Raw genomic sequence first — 23,822 nt, 5'->3', positions numbered from 1 at the left:
CAGGGGTCCTTACCTCGAAATTCCAGCCCTCTGAGCTGAAAGGTGACAAGGCCATTTCCAATTTCGATCAAGTGCACAAAGGCATTTAAATAATCCGATGCCAGAATAAAACAGTCTCCTGTGTTGTAGTTTCCCCAGCGGCCCAGAATCAAATCTCCACAAAGAGACTCCTGCAGAGATCTTGTCAAATGCTCATAAAAAATGGAGTTGAGATTATTGTCATCATTTCCTACAACCAGAGCAGCACACATTTGTAAAGAATAAAATTTATAATACACTAAGCCATTCTGCATAAAATCCCATGTTCTTTCTTATTCCTGCAAAAAGCTTCTTCCTCTAGTTGGATGATATCTTCCTGATACTTTATACAATCTACATTTCCTAAGTGGTTTTCAGTCTTTCAGAGAATCAGGCCTGAAACTTTTGTTTAATATCAACAATGTTGTAAATAGAATATAAAATCAGTGATAACATGTATTTCAGACTGAATCAAATCACCTTCATGTTTTACAACAGCAAGAATTTTTTGGCTCCACTGAAAGTCTCTGCAATGCTAAGTTAATGTCTACATATTGTTCTTAATTTTAAGAAACATGAAATCATGATTATTTCAGTACATAAGCTTAAATCTGAGTATTATTTCTGAGATTTTTAAAGGATTCGGTCACACAGCTTCCACTAATTTTGTTGGGATTTTTTTCTTTTGGTCCTCCAGGAATTTTTCAAGGCTTTGTCCATGAATCATCTGTTGGTACTTAAAATGAGGATATAGCATATTGAGAGAATGAAACAAGGTTCGTTCACCACTAGAATTGCTACCACTTCTTTAAAAATAGTAGCTGTCCAATTACATGTTGGTTGGACCAATTGTCCAGGTGAAAAACACCCAATCGCAGTCTAGAACTGTCATCTCATAAAGGCCTATGGCATTTAACTGGATAGGACTTTATGATGGTGATTATAAAGTGAAAGGGAATGAACCTCTCACAAATGCTAACACAGTGCCACATAATCCAATGTGGTGTTTTGTGCTTGTACTCTTTTACATAATATATGCTTGACATGAGAACTGCTTTTCTTTTCTATAATGCATCGGTGTCTCACCTTCCAATACTTTTAAAATGCTGGTGCATGAATAGATACACATGTACAAACCAACACCTTGTAGGTGTATTTGTATACATGAAAGTGTATCTGGATACATATGTACAGGTACACATGCATATTTATGTACGTGCATATTTAGAAGCAGATCTAACATGGAGAAAAAAATCCAGAGGATGACAGGCTATAGCTTCCCCTACAAATTCCTCCTCAATACAAGAACAGGAATAGGCGTGTTACTACGATGATTCTCATCACCATGGCCATTATGCATCCAGCCCTGGTATGTATGTACGTGCAGGTGTGTATGCACATACAGACATACTCAGCTATACACCTTCTAGAATATAGTTGGTCAAAATCTAAATGAGTCATAAAATGAATCTTTTAAGCACACACATAAAAGGAATGTTTTGCTTGAGCTATGGGGTTTAAAACATAATTAACTTATTAGCATATATAATAATGCTAAATGTTATCGCTATCAGATGACAGAATGGCCTTGGGAAACATCTTAACCCCCTACCTTGAAACGATAAATAATGAAAGGACACTATATATGCCTCAAACTGCTAATACCTCTCTCGCCTTCTTGGACACCCTGGATTACACCCATTTCTGCTTGAAGATGTGTATTCATGCTACTGATGTAATGGATGAGGATAAAGGGGGGGGGGGGGGGAATAAAAATATATCAGCAATAATTACAATGTAAACTTATAGCTCCACAATACAAGCCCTGATACCTCAGTGGCAAAATAAAATCAGGCGCAGAACACAAGCAGAAGAAACCCATCTATGAAGCGCTGGCCTCTCTCACTGGGTCTGGGATTTGGCATGAAAACACTGGTTATCGGTTTCCCCTGGAAAGGGCTCTGTCCCACCAGGTGCTGAAGAGCATCAGCAGAGGTACCACACACTCTCCACATCCACTGACTTGTCAAAAAATGCTCTCATTTCCCAGTCTCACGGGAACCACTTGGTGCAGCCCAGGAAGGTGCTTTACGTTGCCAAGCTCGGAGCTCATTTAATGCACCAATACCCAGAGGACAAACCCACCATCTTTCCTACTTCTTTCTTTTACCCCCTCATGCAAATTTTCCGATTTCCCTTTCCTCCCTCTCCAAAAAGATTTCTCTTCAGGGAAGAGGAGCTACCTGTCAGCCCAAACTGCTCAGCAGTATGGGCACCGTTAACCTGCTGGTTTTTTCCAAGACCTTTCCCTGCTCACAGCTGACCTTAGAGTCTAGCTAGGGTGTCTGCTGCGTATTTTGCACAAACAGCAATGTCATGATTAACCAAGCAATTCACAGCCCAGCAGATATCTGATCAGCTACACATGACTGAAGAGCTAATTTACTTATCGAGTCCGGTGCTCCGCTACATTTAAAATGCTCTGGTTTGTTCACACAACATTTAAACTCTCTGCATCTCTTCAGCTTCCCAGGCAAAGCCTCGACGGTGTAAATACATCACATTTTGCAAATCAAGCAAACACCCAAACTCCCAGGCCATACCTGCATCCTTTTCGATCTGAATTGCCAGTCTGGTGTTGGAATGGTCCGATCTTTTGGTGCTGGAAATAAAGACATGTTGTACAGCCAATTTTTTTCTTTTTTAAATAAGATTCTCCCAAACCCACATTTTTACTTTCTTTTTAATGTATCTTTTCACTCTGTGTTTATATCATTATGCAGTTCCATTCATTGGTTTACTCCAAGTAGGCATATAAAGTTATTGCAGTTCAGTATTGATATTGATATTGTAGCTTATCAGCACAGAAAACAAAAGTGTCTGTGTCCCCTCCTCCTTTTCCTCAAACTCTTTCTTCCTCATTTTCCTTCTTGTGGGGCAGAGTCCATTCAGAATTTGGCATCTGTGATAATACACAACACTACGTACTTAAATAATTGAACTGGCTCCAGAAGCACATCAGCCAGGTGTCACCAAAACACTGAATAGAAAGCATATTAAATCAGTCTCTCTTCCCTTTTAAGCCTTAAGGGAAACAGCTGGACGCAAGGGGTTTTCTTTGTACAAAAACATTTCTGTGGGTGTATAACATCTATGGAAAAACAACAACAACAAGAATCACTTTATGTAGTTTTATATTTAGCTAGGCAACGACAAGAGAGTCCCTGGTCATTCTTATCACTTGAAAAAGAGTAAATTACAGGGTCTTATTCCATACAGACAGTTGTTGTGGTGACTAAGGATATTCAACACTAAAAGTCCAAAGCACCTCCCAAGTGTCCATCTCCCAAGCCCTCAGGGTACAAGTGAAAGCCTGGCTAACAGAAATGCTATAATAAATATAAATTTCCCTGAAATGCTGCTCTGGCAGTGGTGCTTTATGATATCAGGACACTTTATTAAGAATACTGTCTTGAGTTTTGCCCTCAATCACTAGCCTTAGCAGAAGCCCTATCAACCAGATACGTAAATGTTATCAGTCTTTGATAAATGGGGTTAAAACAGAAAATGGGGAAAGACAAAGCTGTTTGCCCTAAACCACAGTCAGCGTAAGGTTACATGTGACAGTGGTGAGAGTCTCATCTGTTCACTGCCCTGCAAACAAAAGGGAAATGTGCCAAGGCACCATCTCTCCTGGCACGGGACCTGAGGGAGAGACCCAGACACAGTCCTCATCATGTCCTTTGTCAAACTGTGATGAGGATGGCATGGCCAGGTGGGACTGGCTGGGGTCTGGCTCATTAGGGTGGAGCACAGTGGAGATTTTTGAACAGGTTGGCCGGTCAACTTAGCCCAAATTTAGCTACTTGCTCTGAGAACTTAGACATGGCCCAAGGAAGACTGCGGCAAAGAGGGTGTAAGTTATATAGGAGGCTTTCAAACAGCTTAAATAACACTGAAAAAGGATGGTGTAAACCCAGGGTAATGTTCTCTTTGAAGCACAACAGAGACTCTGGGAGCCTGTATGTCCTCATCGCAGTATTGGCTCCCAGGATTTTGTGTGTCAATATACAAGTTATTTAAAATGTTGGAAGTTTCTGAGCTGAAGCTATAAGCTCATGCTGAAGCCAACTGGGAGAGGGGTGCCATTGATGTCCCCAATGTTAGAAAGCCTCTTCATCCACTCTCTACAGCCTACCCTAAAAAGCTGTGGAAAACCGACCAACAGAAAAATTGCACACAGCCTTCCATAGAGGAACAGAATTGCTTTACTGCTACTCCCTACCAGCAACTGATTTCTGCTTTAAAAAGGCATGTTCTTTACTCTGCAAGAAATACAGTTGGAGAGAATATGAGTCTTAATTAGAATTATTTGTAATTAACATTAGTACACTATCTACAGCGATTAACATTTTATTTGATGTATTATTTATCTTCCTGCCTCTAGTTGGCTCAGCTTATTGTAATTGCAATTTCCATTTCCTATGCAACAGAAAATGGCAACCAGGGGAGGGCCTTCTAAGCAGTTCAAAACAGAAAGAATGATTTTACTTCAAAAAGGTTGTCAGAATTCTTCTACCCTGATATACATCCACCTGCAAGTGCAACATATGCAAGAGTAAGCATAAAGATTAGGTTATGGAATTCAATCAATTTTCTATTCTCAGCAGAGGAACGCTGCTGATTTCCAAGTGCATATGTTTTAAGATTATGAAACTCCTTATTAACTTTGAGTCCCTCTGAAATCAGTGTGGCAGTATGAGGTACAAGTCAATACTATTCTTTACCCCAATTTTTTACCAACCTATAAAGCATTTCTGTTCTTGAGAAATATTGAGACCCATACAAATCAAGCAATACTTCAGAAAATTCTAATCTATAGTAAGTAGGAATCCTTTTGCCCAGCATGCAGCTCTGGCTTCATTTCTTCCCCCCCCCCCCCCCCCCCCTTTTTTTTTTTTCTTTGAGAGAAAGATGCATGAAACAATCAGGGAAAATCACAAGTGCTTCAGGACACTCGGAAACGGATAACGCAGCCTGACTGGGAATAAGGGAAGGAAACAGAACAGCTCTCACAAACAAAACAAAACCGGGCTCCATTGCAGCTTTATCCTCTATTCCAAGCACAGTAACAATTGCTTAAGCAGCTAAACATGGGCCTCAGGACATGAGACAAGAAAGGATTTACCTTTTCAGACACTACCAGAAAAACTCAAAGCTTTATACAGATATTTTGAAGCATAATTTTAATTTTTTTTAAGACAGAGGATAATATAGACAGTTTGTAAAGCAAACTTCCCTCCTGAAATTCAGTTCAGTTGAATAAATTCAGTCAGGTAATCCATTTTGGACTTTAAAAATCTTCCACAATTATTAGTAACCAAAGCTATGTTTGGACCTCTTGAAGGCAATGGGAATTTGCATAGCATTAAGCTATAATACACTGTGCCTAACAATCAAACCAGCGACACCTTTACTCCTGGGCTTTTCACTGTCGACAAGGACCTCTCAAAGTGAACTTTTGGGACTAGTGGATGATTTGGGCTTTCCTCCAGTGGCCTCTTGCTTTAAATTTGGTTGTTACCACTCATCCAAGGTGATAATTAGCTCAGTAATTGGATTTCTTCCTGAATTGCATTATTCTATGCAAACCAAGTGCAGGTCCTTGGGCACTTGCCCTAAAGAGCAAGTGATTGTGTTTTAATGTCTTCAGCTAAGTCTTCAGCAATTTTAAAGTCAACATTGTGCTTAGTTCCTGAAATATCTATCTCACGCTCTTTTAATCCAGCATTTACATGGGCACTGAGATAATCCACTGGTTTGCACAGCACTGTTCATGTCATTATAACTATTGCTTCCCATTGCAAAAGGATGAAGTCACTTCCTATGCTTCCCTTGTCCAAAAATATTGCCTCACTTTTCAACCTGGAAAGACTTTCTTCTCCCACTTTACTCTCCCAATTTCCTTAGAAAGGTAGAAAAAACACCCAGGGGGGATTCAGGCAGCCTGGGGAACATACAGCGGATGCTAAGCACTGGGCAAATTGAGGGCAAGAAAAAAAAATAATCCATTGCTGTTCTTATTTCCTGAAGATGAAAATAAAATTGCAGCTGTTCTATCTGCCTTGCTGTTGATGGGTTTTTCCCCAAAACACAAATTCAAGATTTCCAGGATTCTTGCTGCGAAGAAGGGGATCTCTACGTTGAAAGAGAACAAAACAAAGAAAAGCAGTTCCCCTCTGAGGGATAGAAGAGATGCCTTTCTAGGGTAGATCCAAAGTTTTTCTTTGTCTGTGTCCTATGAATTTTAATCTGTCTTTCCATGACATCTAACAGGCAAATCTAACAGAGAGAAACTTTACTATGTTGCAGCCCTATGATTATTCATGAGAGTCTGGAAAAAAAAATCCTTAACATTTCCATGTGAATATCTTACGCTGCTGGCACTATGAACGGAAGGTTTAGCATTAAAAACACAGTAGTAGTAGGCTACAACAGCGAGGCAGGAGGGAGAATGAGGAGATGGCAGAATAAGCAGGCATCTATGATTATCTGAAGGACACCAGAGGCAAAAACGATGGTACTAATTGGAAGCGTAAGGGTGCCCAAGTAGTTTTAAATCAATTTCATCTAAAACGCAGAATGATTTCAGTGCGTTTATAACAGCAAAGGCTGACAGCCCCTTTGTGCATAACCATGGCCAGGTTTTCTGGACAGCTGCATGGAAGATATGCCTTAGGTTTAACTCACATTAATAAAGAAAGATATCTTAAAAGTGAAAGCAACTTCTTCCTGATCACTCACTCTGATTTTTATTTTTCATGCTTTCTTCCTCCCCTCCTTCCTTGACTGCTCCAGTGTTTCATCTAACAATAATAAAAAGTGGCTTTGATTGCACACTAGGAAACTGGGGGAGGGCACTAAGATATATAAAAAGTACCAGTTGTTAAAGACAGCGCAGTTGAAGGATCCTTTTAAAACACAGGAAGATCTTATTATCAATAATGGTTCCTGCTCTTAGGGTTTCTTTACTTTCTTAAAAAGGTTTCTATAATTCATTCTGAGAGCTTCTTGGGTTTGGTTTTTGTTTTTTTTGTGGTTTGTTTGGTGGGGGGGTTTTGTTTGGTTTGTTTTTTTTAAAAGTAGATGTAAAAATCAGACTTGCGGTCATTTGTTGAGATACTACTGAGCACGTTTATATGGCATATTCTGAAGCCTTTCCTGAAGATGCAGTTTCTGTGTTCCTGCAGCAAAAGGGATGCAAGAGAGGTGTGAGTGCCCAAACATGGATTGAACAGCCCACCTAAGTGCTCTGACATTCAAAGGTTTAGCTGGGGAATTCACCTCTTATTTGTAAGCCAGGTCATTTAAGCATCTGTGTACTTGAAAACATTCACTAATGCTTTACCAAAATGTCATCAATATCCCCACTTTTGTCTTGCCTACGTTGCTACTTAATTTCTTTCCCCTTGTCTGAGTATGCTTTTTCTTTTAAAAGACATTTTTTAGTCATGATCTTCAGATATTTTATACTAAGCAATACAAGAAGCTTTGCAAGTGGAAGGATTATGCCAACTGCACAGAGACATTTGTGTTCACTCTTGTGTCAGTGAAAAAGGGCTGGGACCCTGACATTCCTGTAAGGATGGGGCTTAGCGCAGGACCCTACATCACAGCTATACTCACTGTCTGCAATTCATAGAGGTACTTTTAATTCAAAAAGCAAATGTCTTAATTACATACAAAAACATGCATCTGAAATACTGCAGGTGAGTGGTTTTTTCTGGTTTTCCCATTGTGAGCCAGCACAAACATTATAGAAAAGGTACGACGGTGTACCCAGAGCTCTGCAGGACTAATTCACTTGGGCTCTGCACTGGCTGATGGGCCCATGAGTGAAGTGGCAAAAGCCTGAGAAACTGTAAGGACATGGAGAGTAGAAAGGAGGTTATGAGAAAAGTCCCGGTGAAGTCTTCACCAGAAAAAGAGAGCAAGATCAGAGAGCAAAAAAATATGACCAAAATGTTGGGAGCTGCTTCAGCAAATGAGAGCAAGATGCTTACCTCCTTTACTCCACACAGAGAGATGCACGTACCCTTGCACATCAGGAAACATCCAGGACTTGAGCAAGCTATAGCATGAATTATTCCCTGCTGCTATCTGTACATAACTTACATATCACCTCAGTTAAAACAGTTACACTTGCTGAACATCTCCTCTGTGATCTCAGCTTTTCCCCTGTCTTCACATCTTGACAAAAGTTGCTTGAGTAAGCACTTTCTTGAATGGAAGGTTTGAGTTTAGTGCTCGGAACCTCAGCTTGCCCCTAAATGTTTGATTCTGTTAAATCTAAAACAGGAGATGATCTACATTATCCAAGTGAATGGGATGAACACTTGATGAGAACACTTATTCTTACGGAAATTCAATCAATCAGTTTCAACAGGTTTGCAATACTTGACATGTCAGAAATTTCATGAATTTACTTGATCTCATTAGATCTACATAATTTGGAAGCTAGGCATTAGATGAGCAGCTTACAAAATTTTAGTGCCACTGTATATCCACACAAGCCCTTAAAATATTACATGCTTCCTATTTCTGATTTATGAGTCCATTCTCATCTTTCTCTTATGCCCTGTTGCTGCCTTCCTTTCCGAATATCTTTAAAAGTCCTCTTCTATCATGCTCATGATTTCTTTTCCTCTATAGGTCTGAGTTCCTGCTTATCAATGACTGTTGCATTATCCTCTCAGATTTTTCACTGCACGCCTTTTCCTTTTTTGCCCGTCCCTTTCCCTTTTCATTTATCCTGCTTGTGGTTTTGATCTCTGCTTGTGTTCCTGCCTGGCCTCAGCATGCATTCTCTCTCTGATGCCTCCCTTCTGTCTTTATTCTGTCCTCTTAGAATGATTCAGTGAATTGGAGATGTGAATGCATCTTTAACTCGGCAGGGAACTACAGAGCACTGAATCAGAATGCACTCCCAATTAATTATCACACATATGGCTCCTATTCAATTAGCCTCAATTTGTTTTATTGACTGCCAGGGGCAAAATTTGAGAAGAAGAGATGTTACCAGTTAAAGAGATACTGCCAAACAGTTAAAATACAACTTTGAATTTTGTATAGCCTCCCTTGAGTGGCATCTCAGAAAACACTTTAATACCAGATCTATTTGGTTAAAGGTGCTTGCTTTTCCTCGCCCATCCTTTCCCAGACAGCCCTCACGTTTTCCCAGTTCAGTGTGACTCCACACATGGAGTCAAGCAATGAGGTAAGGGCAGGGTTGGAGAGGAGATGTACACACCTCCATGCTACAGCCAGCGGCCAAAGGGGCACACGTGCACACAGGGTCACTCACTCCGGGGGAGATCACAGTTCAAGATGCTGAGGGGCGCATAATTTCTAGTAGGGCTTCTTTTAGCCTGGGGCTTTACCTGAAGCAACACCTCCCACACCTGAATGCTGTGACTTCGTCACTCCTCAAAGCCCTACACCCCTGCTGAAAGGGAATAAAGACTCCTAAAACAGGCAAGTGTTGCATGTACAAGTCCATGGGCAGTACTGGTAGTGCGCAACGTGAAGATGTACCGCAGATAGGCTTTACAGCAGGGAGGATACAGGGATGGGCCTTGAGAAGAGAGTCAGATGAGTAAGTAATGAAAAACATATAACTTCAGAGGGCTTATGAAGAACTAAGGTTGAAGTACGGACAAAGAAGTTCCTTGTTCTTCAAACATTTTGGTTTTCTCTGTTTTCTCTCCCAGTGGCAGAACCATGGCCACACACGCGCCTGGAGAACAGGGTGCGACTTCTCAGTGACCAGTTTATTCTCATTGTTTCAACAGAGAAGCATTTTTTTTTCCCAAGAAATCATCTTTATTGGGAAATCTGCCCGTTAGAAGAGTAAAGAAGGAAAAATAGCAGTAACTTGCTAAAGTTTCAGCTTTTGCATCATGGCCAGCCAGGGAGTGCCACTATAGTCAGCAGGAATGCTATACCCAAGAGCACCCAAGCCAGGCCTAAGCATCCCTCAGTACTAGTCTAGGCTGGATGCTCAAGGATCTAAATCCCTTTGATGTCTCCAGAAAGACACTCTCCAAATTCCACATGCTTTGTGAACAGGACCAGGCAGCCCTTCTGATTTGAAGACAACACCCCAATAATTCAGACTAAAAACTGTTCATTCATTGGTCCTATTTGCTTTGACTTGTAAGTCCCAGGCACTAATAAGCACCTAGTTTGGTTTTATCTACACGCTGATACTTATTTATAGTATTTTGCCGAGTTCTAAATTAACTTAACACTCAATCAAAGCCTGGAGGAGCCCCAAGGCCAACTCAGTGAAGGCCTCTCTTAAAAGAGCCACAGTCATCAAAGGGGCCAGCATTCATAAAAATGAGCAATAGCTGATAACAAAGGAAATAGAACCTCAGTACACTCTAAAGTCGTGCAACTGGAATACAGTGCTTCTTTCTGGTCAGTTCATAAAAAACAGTATAGAAACAGAAGCCATCAGAAAGAAACACAAAAATTAGCAGAGAAAGAGAAACAGTCCAGAAGAAACTAAACCGATGGCAATGAACAGTAAAACTCAGGGCTGCAATGTGGCTTTCATGTCACAGGTGGCTGGAAGCATTCAGAAAAGTTTGAACCCTAAGTAAGGAGAACAGGCAGTGACAGTAGTCAGAGTATAACATTTCTGAAGTGCTATTTGAGGAAATAAGGCAAACACTAACTCCTGTCGATTATGGGAAAAAAGGATCTCCTATGCTTAGGTTATGCTATAACTGTTGACTTCAGAGGTTAATGTACCTTTCTTTAAAGTATTCATTATAAATCAATGTCCAAGATATTACTGAACTATAAACATCTGCTGCAGTTGTTCCTCTGTAAACACCACCACTATGGAGGTCTAAGAACACGTGAAAAATCAAACACCATAGCAAGAAAAGACTAAAAGAAGAAATCCAGCCCTGAAAAGGAGAACTTGAAAGGTCTGAACATGCAGCTCCCAAACAAGGCCCATGGACAGAATGACATTTTGTGTTAGGAGCAGAGGTTTTAGCAGCTGTAACAGATGAGCAGGCTCACAAGGAAATCAGATCCACTAGGGTATGTTAAAAATAAGCATTTGGAAGTGGAAGGCCTGTTATTTTATGGGAAAGAGGGAGGGAGCAGTCAGGTACTTTTCACAGCTCCTTTTCCCACACACGTGCATAATTGTGAGGTCAACCTGAACTACGTTTGCACTGGGAAAACTCTTCCCATTCCACCTGCAAGCTGTCCACCATGGGCAGGTTAAGTGAGCTGGTAGGAAAAAAGAAAACACCAGCTGCACTAGATTTGAGGCCAGGCAGCTTTTCCTCGCCCTCCGTTCCCAGCTGTATTAAACTTACAGGTGGCTGTTTTCCAGACCACAATGACTGGAACAATAACAGAGTGTTACACTTTTTAAAAAGACAGAGAAAAGAAAGGCTTGTTCACATATTCTCAAACACAGAGAGGTATCCTGTCATGCCATTCTGAGATAACTGGCAATTTAATCACAGCCTCTTTAGACACACCTAACTAATTCAGTTACACCACATTGTAATTCACCCAAGACCCTTCAAAGAAAATGCAAGCTGTGCCTTACCCAAAAATAGGCACTGAACCAGATGACTGAGGAAGAATAGAAACAGGAAGGAGCAGGAGAGATGAGTGGCTTGTAGGCAGCAAAATCTCCAGATTCCTGGTGGCAGTTTGCTGTTTGCAGGGACAGGTCACAGCTGCAGCAAAGAACAGGCTGCTCAACGTGATCCAGCCGTTAGACCCACTGGGGAAGGAGAGTAAACTTCCTACACTGTTCTGTCCATTGCCACATCCAAGATACAAAGCAAGATAAGAGGGAGGCAGGAAAGGGACAGATTCAGGCCGCACTGTGACAAAGTATTTAAGAAAAAAGCAAAGCAGAGGAATGGAACAACAGCGTTTGAACAAACACTTTATGCTTTAAAGTGCCTATACATTAAACAAGATTTACTGCTATTTCCTTTTCTCTCTCTGACATCTACAGCCTAATCATTCCAACAGCTGTGAAAATAAAGACTAAACCAAGACTTTTCAAACTGGGAAGCAGGACCCAGGCTAATGGCAGGACAAAGCCAGTGTTGCATCAAACTTTAAAAAAAAAAAAAAAGAAACAAAAGAAAAAGAAAATTTCTCATAGTTGAACTCCCATGAGGCAACCAGCTCATGAGCAGCAGGCCAGCTTTCTGATTTTACACGCCTCTCTTTTCAACAATGGCAGCAAAAGCTGTAAAAAAGTGGTTGCATGAGAAGTTGTTTTCTTACCTTCCTTATTGGCTTATTTTTCTTCTTCTTAAAGTCACTCTTCCCTTTTGCCCTGAAAGATCCCTGACCTCAGTGATGTATTGGTGTACTAGACTCTGCACGCAGTGAGTACCAAAGCACACACTATAAACAAACAGCATCTGCTGATTGCAGGGAAGAACACCCATGCTCTGTGCACACACCGCAAGAGCACAAACAGGCACAGTATGATTCCCGAATTTTGAAGAGCTTGCTAGGAATTTCACAGTTTGCTTACTGTCAAAATGAATCTTTTTTTCTTTTTTCTTTTTTAAACCCGCTTGAGTTCCTCCACTGCCTTGAAAAAACAAACAAGCCATCATTTTAATTCTCTAAGACTCTCAGCTCCAGCTCACATCATCTAGAGTGGCAGATGCCCAGTCAGAAACCTGAGGAATCAAACTCCTCTTTAGCCAGCAGAAAAAGTGGGACTAAAAGAAACACCAGAAATGCAAAATGCATTAGTGTGCACCTAGAAAACACCAGGTAGAGACAACCAAACCAACGCTTTAAGGAACAGATGGAGCAGTTGCTCACCACTTCGGCTACTGGCCTAATAGCCCAGCTCTATTAATGAACATGCCACTTTCTACTTGCTAATGTCCAAAGCTTCAACTGTGGATTCTCTTTACAGAAAGTGAACTGGATGGTTTTTCTTACCTAATTTCACACTGTTTGCCCAAGTGAGATGCAAAAATTAAGTTTTCCTTAAGTGAAACAAAGAAATAATCAAGTTTGCTTGACAGCAGCAATGTGTGCATATACTGATGAACAGATATGACAGTCTAAGAAAGCAATCTAATTTATTACTTGGAAGAAAAACAAAACCATGATATTTTGCTATCTAGACTGCTTGTCAAAACTGTTTTCAGTTACTCCAATTAAGAGGTTAAATTATAAAAAATATAACCATGGAATTGACTACCTCTATCTTCATATAAACATAAATGAGGTTTTGTGTAGCTAATACAAATGTGATAATTTAATGTAGTCATCAATACAGCAAGGAAGTGTTTGAAAATGAGTATGCAAATCAGGCAAACCAAAAAAAGCTACGTAAAGCACACTGAAGGTAGCTTTCCCCTAGGCAAAAGTTCCTGTCAACAGGCAATGAGTATGGAAATAGCAAAAAAATCTGCCAGAGCTTCTGCTTCGTACGAGCGTTACCTCAGACTGCATTGTAGTGAACCTGTGACTTTCCATGAATACCCTGAGCTGAACTTGGCAAAACTAACTGTCAATGCACTCCAAAAAGGAAATCTATACACCACCTTCCCCATCTGTTTGTTCTGTTTTGACTTACAGCACCTGAAAACTCAACGCGCATCTGGCTGTAGGGCACTGCAGCCCAAAGACTGGTCAGTGCAGGAGCCAGAACAACTTTCCACTCCAGCTCAAGTTCCTGATCCTATTTAACTCCACAGCTCTGAAGGAAAGCAATTATGCCATCCCTTTGAATTTTCAGATGTTGAAGGGTCAAGATTTAAAGCAGTTAGGCAAGGCCCATCTCAATTCAATTATTTTAAGTATTTTGTAGAAAATTTCCCTAATCTTAATACAAAATTACTCCCTTCCCTTGCCTTTTTCTGTCTTTTCATTGTGTCCCTTCAATGAACCAGTAGTTTTTCAGTCCAACACTCACTCGCTCTGGTCAGTTCTTCATGTGAGCAATGAGATACTGAAATGGAAGTGAGGCAAAGAAGAATCAGAAGTGCTAGAGACAAAACGAATACAAATTTAGGAGGAGTCATTACATTTGCGTATGTAGGATGCCACAGGTTCAGGCAAACATTTATTTCACTTGATGACTATCTGAATCTTCTACAAGGCTGTTTTCTACTTATGAAAGGTTTTTGAGGGGCAAGGTTGTGGGTTTTATGTTTTAAGTGAGAAGATCATGAAAGATACACTAGAATTTCTAATAAACAGCAAAGCACGATTTTTTTTACAGAGTCTAATTTAACATTCACGTTGAAGACAAATTTGTAATAACTGCTTATTTTGAAAGGACAAGTAGTGGTGGTTTAAAGTATTAAAAGCGTTCTGGGTTTTGCACTTGGGGTTTTACAGTTTATGGGTAAAATAATTAGCTTTGCTTTCAAAAATTTTTAGCACCAACTTATTCCCTTAGTGGGAGTCACAGCTGGTCAGTAGTACTGATGAAAACAAGACACACCCCCCCCCCCATTTAAATATCAAGCATCAACCATCTTTTGAAATTTCCTTTTAATATCTTCTGTTCACCTCGTCCCAAAAGCCTCAGTCAAGCCAAAAGCAAATGAAAACGGTCCCCTCTCCATCCACAACAACACAGATTCTACATTAACCTAGCTATATAGAAGTGATGTGCCTACAGCTGAGTTTGATTCTCTAACTGGTACCTAGAGAAGAAGCCACATGCCTTCAAAATGCTCTGGTTAACATAGAATGCAGCAGATGTTGAAATCTCTACCTCCTACTCAATGGCGTTCCAATAACGTAAAGCTATCTGTGGGATTACTGGTAGCTTCCTGCCTTTCCATGACTCCCCTCAACTTCATTCCTATGAAATAATAAATGTGTTGACCCCCCAAAAAAGATGTGTGAGAGAATTAGAGATTTTTGTCAAGATCTGGCCTCAGTGTACAAAACTCAGCTCCCCTCAGAAGGTTTCCACAAATCTCATCTTATTCAGAAACAAATACAAAGCCTCTTTACACAACTTGACTTTGTCCGAGTAATTTCTTTATAGATAAGTACATATTCACTCACTGATACAGGTCAAAATCAAACAAAATAAAACTCTTCAAACTAATCAGACCCTTTCCCCTAAAAGATGGAAAAATCAACCACTGCAATTTTCAGTTTTGAATTCTCTCTCTTGAGGTGCTCAGATACATCAGTGGCACTGATACAAGAAGTGTGGTAAGTGTATAGCACTTTTCACTGGTCCGGCCAAGTCCTGATTTGGCAAATACTATTTTCACTTTGTGCCTCAAACCGCTGTTCTGCAGCTGCAATAAATCACTCCAAGCCTCATTGCATGTTAGTAGGGGGTGAAGAGCTCATGCACTACCCAGAGCACAGGACTCAAAGGGCCCACCTTAATCACTGAATCCAGCCCCTAACGCTGCAGACCGCTCATTCACCCCTTGCAAAAACTACGTCCATCTGCAAAGGGAAGTGCTTCCCTGTCTCTAGTACTCTTTTGGGAGCCCATTAGATCCCAGTTACCAAGAGCTTTCAAATCCTACTGGGTAGAAGGAGCAGAAGCTCTTTAGTCAATCTTTTCAATATTCTGTGTTCATGTCCTTGTCAAACTGAATGAGTGGCAGCTAAAATATGACACAAGCAACCAACTCGTAAACCCCAAGATCAGATGTAGCAAGTAACGACAATGCATGCTCATCATCACTTCACTATAAGAGTTACCTGCCACATCCCAAATGGTAACATTTAATCTGGCTGGTATAAAATATATTAATGCACCCTGACTTCTAGTGCCAAAGCCTTCACAGATTTAGTTGCTAACACTAGCTAGCAAGACAAAAAGGCTGACAACTGGGAGTTTTACTGTTTTGGTTTTTTTTTTTTTCACAGCTTCATTACTGTATGTCTGTACAACAAATGCAACATGACACCTCATCTGTAACGTACCAATAATTGTTTAAATACGTTTTCAGAAATAACCAAATAACCATGAAATAGTAAAACACCAGAATCAAGATTCAAAGATTAACCTCTCATGCCCTACAACAATTTAAGGATTATCTTCAGAAAGAAAAATAACTCCAGAAATGAAACTAATGAGAGCAAAACCTTTACAAATAACAAGTGTAGAAAATTTTTGAATAGTCTTACTTGTAGTTTTTCTCCCAGAACTTGATCGGTCTTGCATATGATGCGATGAAGATGACGCTACCAAGAAACGGACTCAGTGGTGTAGAAAAGACTGAAGTGGCCAGAGTTTGAAAAAAAAGCATAGCAGAGTCTGAAAATTGCAAGTTAAGGTAACACAAATGATTTCATTATACTTTCAAACCATTGTTGAAGCAGCTCTTTGAACTACTTATTTTCATTTTGTTGTTGTTATTTATTTTACCAAAGAGGTGGTAAGGAAAGGAAAAGAAGGCAGGCAGTGCCAAATTGCCCATTACCAGCATGTAATCGGTGGCTCTTCAATGTTATACAGTTGTAATGGAGGCGACATGTTTGAACAGAGTACATTATTAGCAGGGTGACCCTGTCCAATCTCTGCCTGAGGACAGATCCTGAGCATAGGCAGAGCAGTAAGTGCCCTCTTCCAGCTAGTGTACCTAGTGTACCTTCTATAACAAAAAGTGCCCTTCCAGAGTCTGATACAGTGTTTAAAACATAAACCCCTCAAAAATATCACTTTCTTGGAAATTCTTTGTTCTTTGCACTGGCGTCTTGCTCCCAATGTGTCTGGTATTCTATTCTGTGAGTTTCTGCTTATTTTGGAATGACCTAGTATGTGGAGAAACAGCTATGCCTCTATAATCCAGCCTGCTGACTTAAAATCATGCTTTCATGTTAATTCTTACTGACAATTTAATAGTCCATGCTGACCAAAAGGTAAAAAATGTTCAGCATTTCATACTTTTTGAAAAGTACATTAAATGAGAAGGTGAGGACAGAGGAATACTAAATATCACACATAAACATCATAATGAATGCCTAAATCCACAATTTATTTAAATGTAAAGTCATATTTGACATTGCCAGAAAGCAAGTTAGGAGATGCATAAGGATACTGAAAAAGATGGAAGTTATAAGGAACGTGATTAAAAAAACCCAAATGAATGAAATGTGAGGCTTTAATTCTTCATTAATTCATACCACATCCATGAAATCTCAGGAAAAAGGTTTCCGATTTGGTGTAAGAGACCAGTTGTCCTTCCTTACACCTCTCTTGGGAGAAAGGTGCTAAGTAAAGAAGCCATGAATGAAGGAGGCACTATCAAAGTAGAGCAATCAAGTGCAGCTCAAACTAAAAATTAAGGTCAAATCACCCAATAACCACAGTCTTTTAGCTTACCCTCTCATAGTAATATCCTGCATGTGTGTCCCACAGTCTCTGAGACTCCACAAAAAAACATTTTAACACATGTAGCATCATTTGTGGCACAGTATTTCCACAAAAAGGCTAGCTAGCCATGATTTCAAATCAATTTGCAAAATCTACAAACAAGTATTTGCTAAAAGATATCTTTCAAATCCCTCAAACTTATTAAAAGAGAGTTGTCTGGAACAGTGTCTTTGTGCATTAGAGAGATTGGAAATTGAGCTGCCCTCAGAGTCTACAGTTCAAAAAGCAACAGAGAGCACAGAGCAGGAGGCAAGTGCATCAAAAAAGTTAAACTGTCACATTACACTGCAGTCATAACCAGCCTTGGCTGTGAAAGATGAACAAGTATTTACAAGTGTCAGATAAAGGAAGGAGGCATGGGAGCTGAAGAGACAAAAAGAGAACAAGAAGGACAGATAAGGACAGCAAATCAAGTTTTCTAAAGACAATTCTAATGTCATGATTGATTTAAAAATTGCCACCATCATGAATGAAGACATTTAGGACTCCACTGTGAACTGTTCATGTCTAAGACATTATCAGTAGCAACAGTTTTATTTTTGCTAAAAGACATAGTGCTCTACCAAATCTAGGTAGGAAGACATTTCCCATTTGACTTGTGAAGAGTAATTTTAACTGTTTCATATATGTAAGCATGTCATGAAAGCAAGTAACAGCACCTGACTCCCTTACATATAGTTGTTGTGTACATTGGGCAATTATCTGTCAGCAAGGTTTTTTATTTGTTGGTATCCAATTTGCTTTCATTAGGTATTTTTTTTTAATACCAATGCTTTAATTATTTCTAAGTAAAAAATATAAAAGAAGTACCAAAAACTTACAGGCATACTTTCTTACGCTATGTCCCAAGCCTGGTTTCCTGTGTACCATCTTTGTTAGGTTATACTGTGTAGAAGCAGAAGTTTTTTCTTTGTGAATAATGGATTTTCTTTTTAAGATGGCCAAAATCAAATTTTGAGAAAAAACAACTAAAAACTTTTCAACATGAAATAAAACATTGTATCTGAGGATTAATTCTTATTTAAAATCTGTTTAAATTCAAATCAGCTTCAAAAAAAGTAACTGAAAGACTGACATTTTAAAAATCTTCCATCCCCTTCTTTTAACACAAAACTATGCAGTAAGGCCAGCCCAAATCCTCTGTTTCTCAAAATCCACATTTTAAAATTGCAATTAGTATAGGCCAAACATGTTTGGTCACTTCCAGGTACACGATCACCTAGAGGATGGGAGAACTGAGTGTCACAGGGCTTCCTTTTCTGATATTAGAGCTGTAAACCTGAAAGAACCAAAGCAGAAACTCTCATAAACAGCATAATCTGAACTACAAAATCCTTTCTTCCCAAATCTCACTATTCATTTTTTAGATAAAATCCTCCTTTGACTACAAACTACACTGACTTTCTTACTGTGCTGATAATTAAACACGTAAACTCGTCTTACCCCTTTAAACACTGGGAAGTGAAGTCGCAGATCTCCTCCAGCCAGAAGACCATTCCCGTTCCTGGTCTTTCAGGATTAGGAAGGACTTTGAGGAGTCACCTAGTCCATCTAGCAGTCACAAGGCAGGATCAGCTAAACCTATATGACTCCTGACAGACGTTTGTCTAAATTCCTGAAGATCTCTAATGGTGGAGGCTCCACAACCTCCACCAGGCAAAGCTCCACATATGTTACCCTTCATGCCCTGCACGCCGGAATCAAATGCGTTAACCCATCCAGAACTACTCATATCACTGAGCTCTATGGCAAAAGTTCATCCAGGCACTTCAAAATTTAAAAATTTATGTCCCATTTGCAGATGTGATTTAGGCAATTAAGAGCCACAGATAATTAACTCTGCAAAGAAATGGCAAGCTTAGTACATCTGCAAACTGCAACGTGCTTTCATCATTACTGTTTGCTGGGTTATGGTAACAACAAATAAAAATACCATGCAAAAAGACAGAGTTGTTGTTGTTGTGGGAATAGTAATTTGGGCGTTTAACCAGTATCTTAATTGCAACATTGCCTTAAAGATAGATTTCCATTTACAAAGCACACTATAAATATAAATAATAGAAAGCTAGTCTAGATCGCTTTAGCAATAACTGTGTAAACAGACTAAACCCCACTTAGTTAACTACTTTCCATTTTGCAAAGTTTAATTGGCACTTTTATCAAGAGTAAAGTTATCACTGCACAAAATATTTGTGACCAAAGGGAATCTCATTGAAATATAATCATAGTTCTTAAATGTTTTGCTAAATAACATTATGCACATTTCTCCTGCAATTCACACCTACAACAGAGATGAAAATAATTTTTTGTTGTGAAATTCTGGAAGAATTTGCTACAAATCACTCAAAATGCTCAGACAGATCACTGTTTTTATAATACTTTCCTTTCATAAATAGACAATCTAAAGCTTTCCCTCTGGGAGTTATTCTGTCTGCATTTCCCTCTGTCCAAGCCTCCCATTTATTCTTCCTATCTAGAAGCATAAGCATTGTTAATCAATGTTGCATATGATTCAATATATCACAGCAAAAAGCAGAGGGAAGAAATCACTCGGGGGGGGTGGGGGTGGGGGGGAACACTGTGAGATGAAAGGGACAATAACTTAAGTGTGTATATCTAATAAACAGTACAAAGTAAACTCTTTGGTAGGTCTGAACTAAAACCACTTCATCAACTCTTCTTCCACAACTTTGGTTGGGAGGGAAGGAAGAAAAAGTTAGTCTCTAGAAATGCTTTAGATGTCAGTGAAGTTAAATTTGTTCAGTTACTGTTTTATTTCATATTTTTATCTTTTTCCTGTATTAAATCAAGTTTGTAACTGATTTAGACTTTAAGCTGAACATTTTTGTTCCAAAAATCCAATATATATTTTTTAACCCTACAGACATTTGGAGGTCATTGAACTGTGTTTTACTCTCCATATCCACAAAACTAACATTCACAGGCCTGGAACAGGCACTGAAACAGACTGTTTCTAAAGGACTGTTTTGGTGTTGATGAATTTATGTTGTTACTCATAAAACAGAGCAGAAATGTTAAAAAGGAGAATGTTTCTCAGGACCACAATGAAAAACGTACATTAAAATGTTAAAACCCAGCTGCTTCTGAAATGGGGGTGGGGGGGGGTGGGGGGGTGGGGAATCAGGACATTTGCAACAGAAATTGGCTCGTTGAAATGAATTTGTATCCGAGATACCAACTAGAAGCAACGGAGAACGTAACCTATATTTTAGAGCTCAGTCAGCCATACACCCAGCACTTTACAAAACTAGCTTCTGCATACATAAAAGTCCACTAAGTTGAAGCTAAGATGTCAGTCACAATGTTTCTTTCTGGATGCATCAAAAGTCAGTGCTGAGGACTGTGGAAGTGATCTGCAGAATGTGGCTGGGTAGGAAGTGAGCAGGCATAAACAGACCAGTCTGAGTCAGTTTCCCAGTATGAGACCCCATGCAGCCAAGAAAGACAGAAAACTGTATTTCTCAGGAGATGCTCCAAGCATTTTCGCATTTGAAAATAGGAATTTTGCACCTTCTTCAAACACTATAAATAAATTACATACATGAAGAGGAATTTAAGAATAAACAAAACCAATATATACATATAAAGGATATGAGGTATTGCAAAGAGCTGAGCGAAAACATGGAACGATGATCCCCAGGCAATCTGCCAGGGAGCAATGTATGTCATGATGAACTGCAACTTCTGCAGTAGATCCCACAGCTAAAATAAAGAAAGGAAAAAGAAAAACATGGTGACTTTTTAGGCACTGAGATAGTTCCAATACTAATATCTGAAAGTGACACTTTTTAGACCTGTGCCCTGGAATGAATGTGAGATAAATTATATTGTATTATTAGCTTTCATGGGCATTAAGGCCTTACTTTAGTAAGGCACAAAAGTATATTCTTCATTTGAAATTCAAACTTGCAATGAGGTATGTTTTTAACCACCATACTGAGGTACCTCCCAGATTACCTTTCGTCAAAAGTACGTCTGCTTTAATTAGAAAGCGGAAAAACAGGTTCTGATATTCGCTGTGTATATCACACCACCAGTCAGACGGTTACAGGGGAAAAGACTGCAGGAGAATGTGGATATAGAGAACAGAGCAGGCTCTATGTGCAACACATGTGGCTCTGCACATGGAAGTCAGACGTATTACTCAAAAACAGAACACTTTCATTTGTTGAATCAATGGGAGAAGCTATTACTATGTAAGCATATGCTTGGCATAAACCATGAATGCTAGCTGCATTCTCAAGGTCAAACCATCCTACCATAAAAATGTTGCATTAATATGAATTTTTATTGTTGTGTGGTACAAACTGAAAAACACAATTTACTTTTGCTTCCTGTAAAAGCTAGTTGCTGCAACTAGCAGTTTCTGGTTCAAGAATTATGTGTACTTATTCCCTAGGATACTTTTTTTTCCCTGCCAGCTCTCTTGGCAACAGGCCAAAACAGATCTTATGTCTCATCTGCATTGGGCCATCAGATTCATATTGCAGAGTAGGTTCCTGACAAACTGTCAGGAAAGATTTGGCCATCAATAGACATTAGTGCTCAAAACACTCACAAGCTGACAGTGAAACGGGACTATATGCACTATTTCATGCTCAAATAGCAAATATACATTGCATTTCCTATAGTAAGCTTTTTATCTGAGTTAACGAAAAACAAGATTTTGCCAATATCTTGAAAGACATTGAGGCTATATCAGTACTTGAATATTAAATGCTTCCAAGGAATGCTCCCAGGCACTGGTATTGTGTACGTTGTTAAATTGTTAGAAAGGTCCCTGTGAAGATTTTGGTCTGGCCCAGCTAGCACTCTTCCAAGCAACCCCCAGGCATCCTTTCAAATGAAGACTCTCCACGGTCCACTTCCAGGTGGTAGTTCCCTACCTTCACCCTGTGTACAGACTGGGAGAGTTTATTAACACGGACACAAGCTTTCCCATGATTGCTGGCCTCAGGGACAGAGCACGGTCCTAGGCGCACTTCATTTACAGTATGTTGACGGAGAGGATGCACTTTCACCGGCTAACTCATTTCATCTGTCCTTAAGTTACCGCCCCCAAAGTAACACTTGGCCATCTGTATCCCCATTGGCAATGCACTTACAAGATGTTTCATTGAGCTTCTCTATGAATTGTTGTAAGTAATTGCATATGAATTGGGAGGGAGGTAAGAATAACTAATAGCATTAATGTGTTTTGGTCTTTGTGCTACCAAGCAAGCACCACAGAAGCAGCCGCTAACTCCAGTAACAACTGATAAACCTTCCAGCTGAGATGCGAGCAGTGCTTCACATGCTTTCTGTGCTTTGGCATGAGTCAAATTAGGAGCAATATGCAAAATACAGATTATGTTAACTTTGCACAGGCATACTATTTAAAACCAGCAAAGCCCTGAGAAAAACAAGCTGTTACCATCTCTTCAAGGCACAGCCTGGTTAACCCGACTCAGTTTGAGAAATGCCTATCTTGCCAACTTTGTTTTCTCTCAAAAGCACCACCTGTGACTTGAAAACTACAACATTAGATAAAGTAGGCAAGTAAAACTGAACAGCAAATAGAACTGACTTATTTGTTTGAACCCTGTTTAGCAGGTTGTGGGGTTGCTTTGTTTTCCTTAATTTTTATTTATCTGATATGTCTGAATGAACAGCTGGGAGAAAAATTGTATCTGCTAAAAGATTTACAGTGAAGGGCTGAAAAAGCTAATGACTCACATCTGAAACCTCAAAAATTCAAAACTGCAGGACAACTCAGCAAAGTTCTGCTTGTTACAGATTGAAATCACAAAGCCATAAATCACCCCAGCTGTGCTCAAAGCTCAGGGTTCATCAAAAGGTTTTCAAACCTCAAATAAAATTCAGGTTTTGCGTTTGCTAGGAAACCAAACCCAGGAGGAGACCCTTCTGGCTTCTCGTTCCATTACATTGTTTTAATCATTCTTTAATATTTACACATTCTTGCAAAACAGCCCATAGACCCCAAGTCCCTGTTGCTTCTAACAAGTCCTCCTACTTCCACATTCGCCACTGCTTGATCTTGCTGTTGTTTCTTTCAAACGCCTGCCTCTTGGCTAATGTTTTCACAAGACAGGCAATGGAGCTCATTTCCATTCGCAAAAACATGAATGCAAGAAGAATGCTGTAGTGAACCTCTTGGTTTTTGAGAGCCTTATGAGACTGCACCTAAAGGCCTGCAAATGTGTGATTTTCAAGCTACTGCTTTCATTAAGAGTTGTCAAGTGCCCCTATTACCGCTTAAATTACTGCTTCCAGGGCATGTTCTGCAAAACACCTTAAGGGTAACGTGCCATTAGCATTTTACATATCTAACTGTAAT

The 23,822-nt window shown here is 39.7% G+C and overlaps 1 protein-coding gene across 1 annotated transcript in view; it reads right to left on the bottom strand.

The window, feature by feature from the left end:
- Positions 1-23,822, bottom strand: part of PCNX2 (pecanex 2) — a 156,644-nt gene that overhangs the window by 35,879 nt on the left and 96,943 nt on the right. The window contains exons 22-25 of the mRNA XM_049830562.1: positions 21,077-21,187; positions 16,216-16,343; positions 2,622-2,680; positions 14-229 (exon numbers count right to left, since the gene is read on the bottom strand). Coding sequence (XP_049686519.1) covers positions 14-229; positions 2,622-2,680; positions 16,216-16,343; positions 21,077-21,187 — 514 coding nt within the window. The remainder of the gene's footprint in view (positions 1-13; positions 230-2,621; positions 2,681-16,215; positions 16,344-21,076; positions 21,188-23,822) is intronic.

This window comes from Accipiter gentilis, chromosome 28, assembly GCF_929443795.1.
Source record: "Accipiter gentilis chromosome 28, bAccGen1.1, whole genome shotgun sequence".
In the NCBI taxonomy this organism is placed as follows: Eukaryota; Metazoa; Chordata; class Aves; order Accipitriformes; family Accipitridae; genus Astur; species Astur gentilis.
This window is presented reverse-complemented; position numbering and strand designations above follow the sequence as displayed.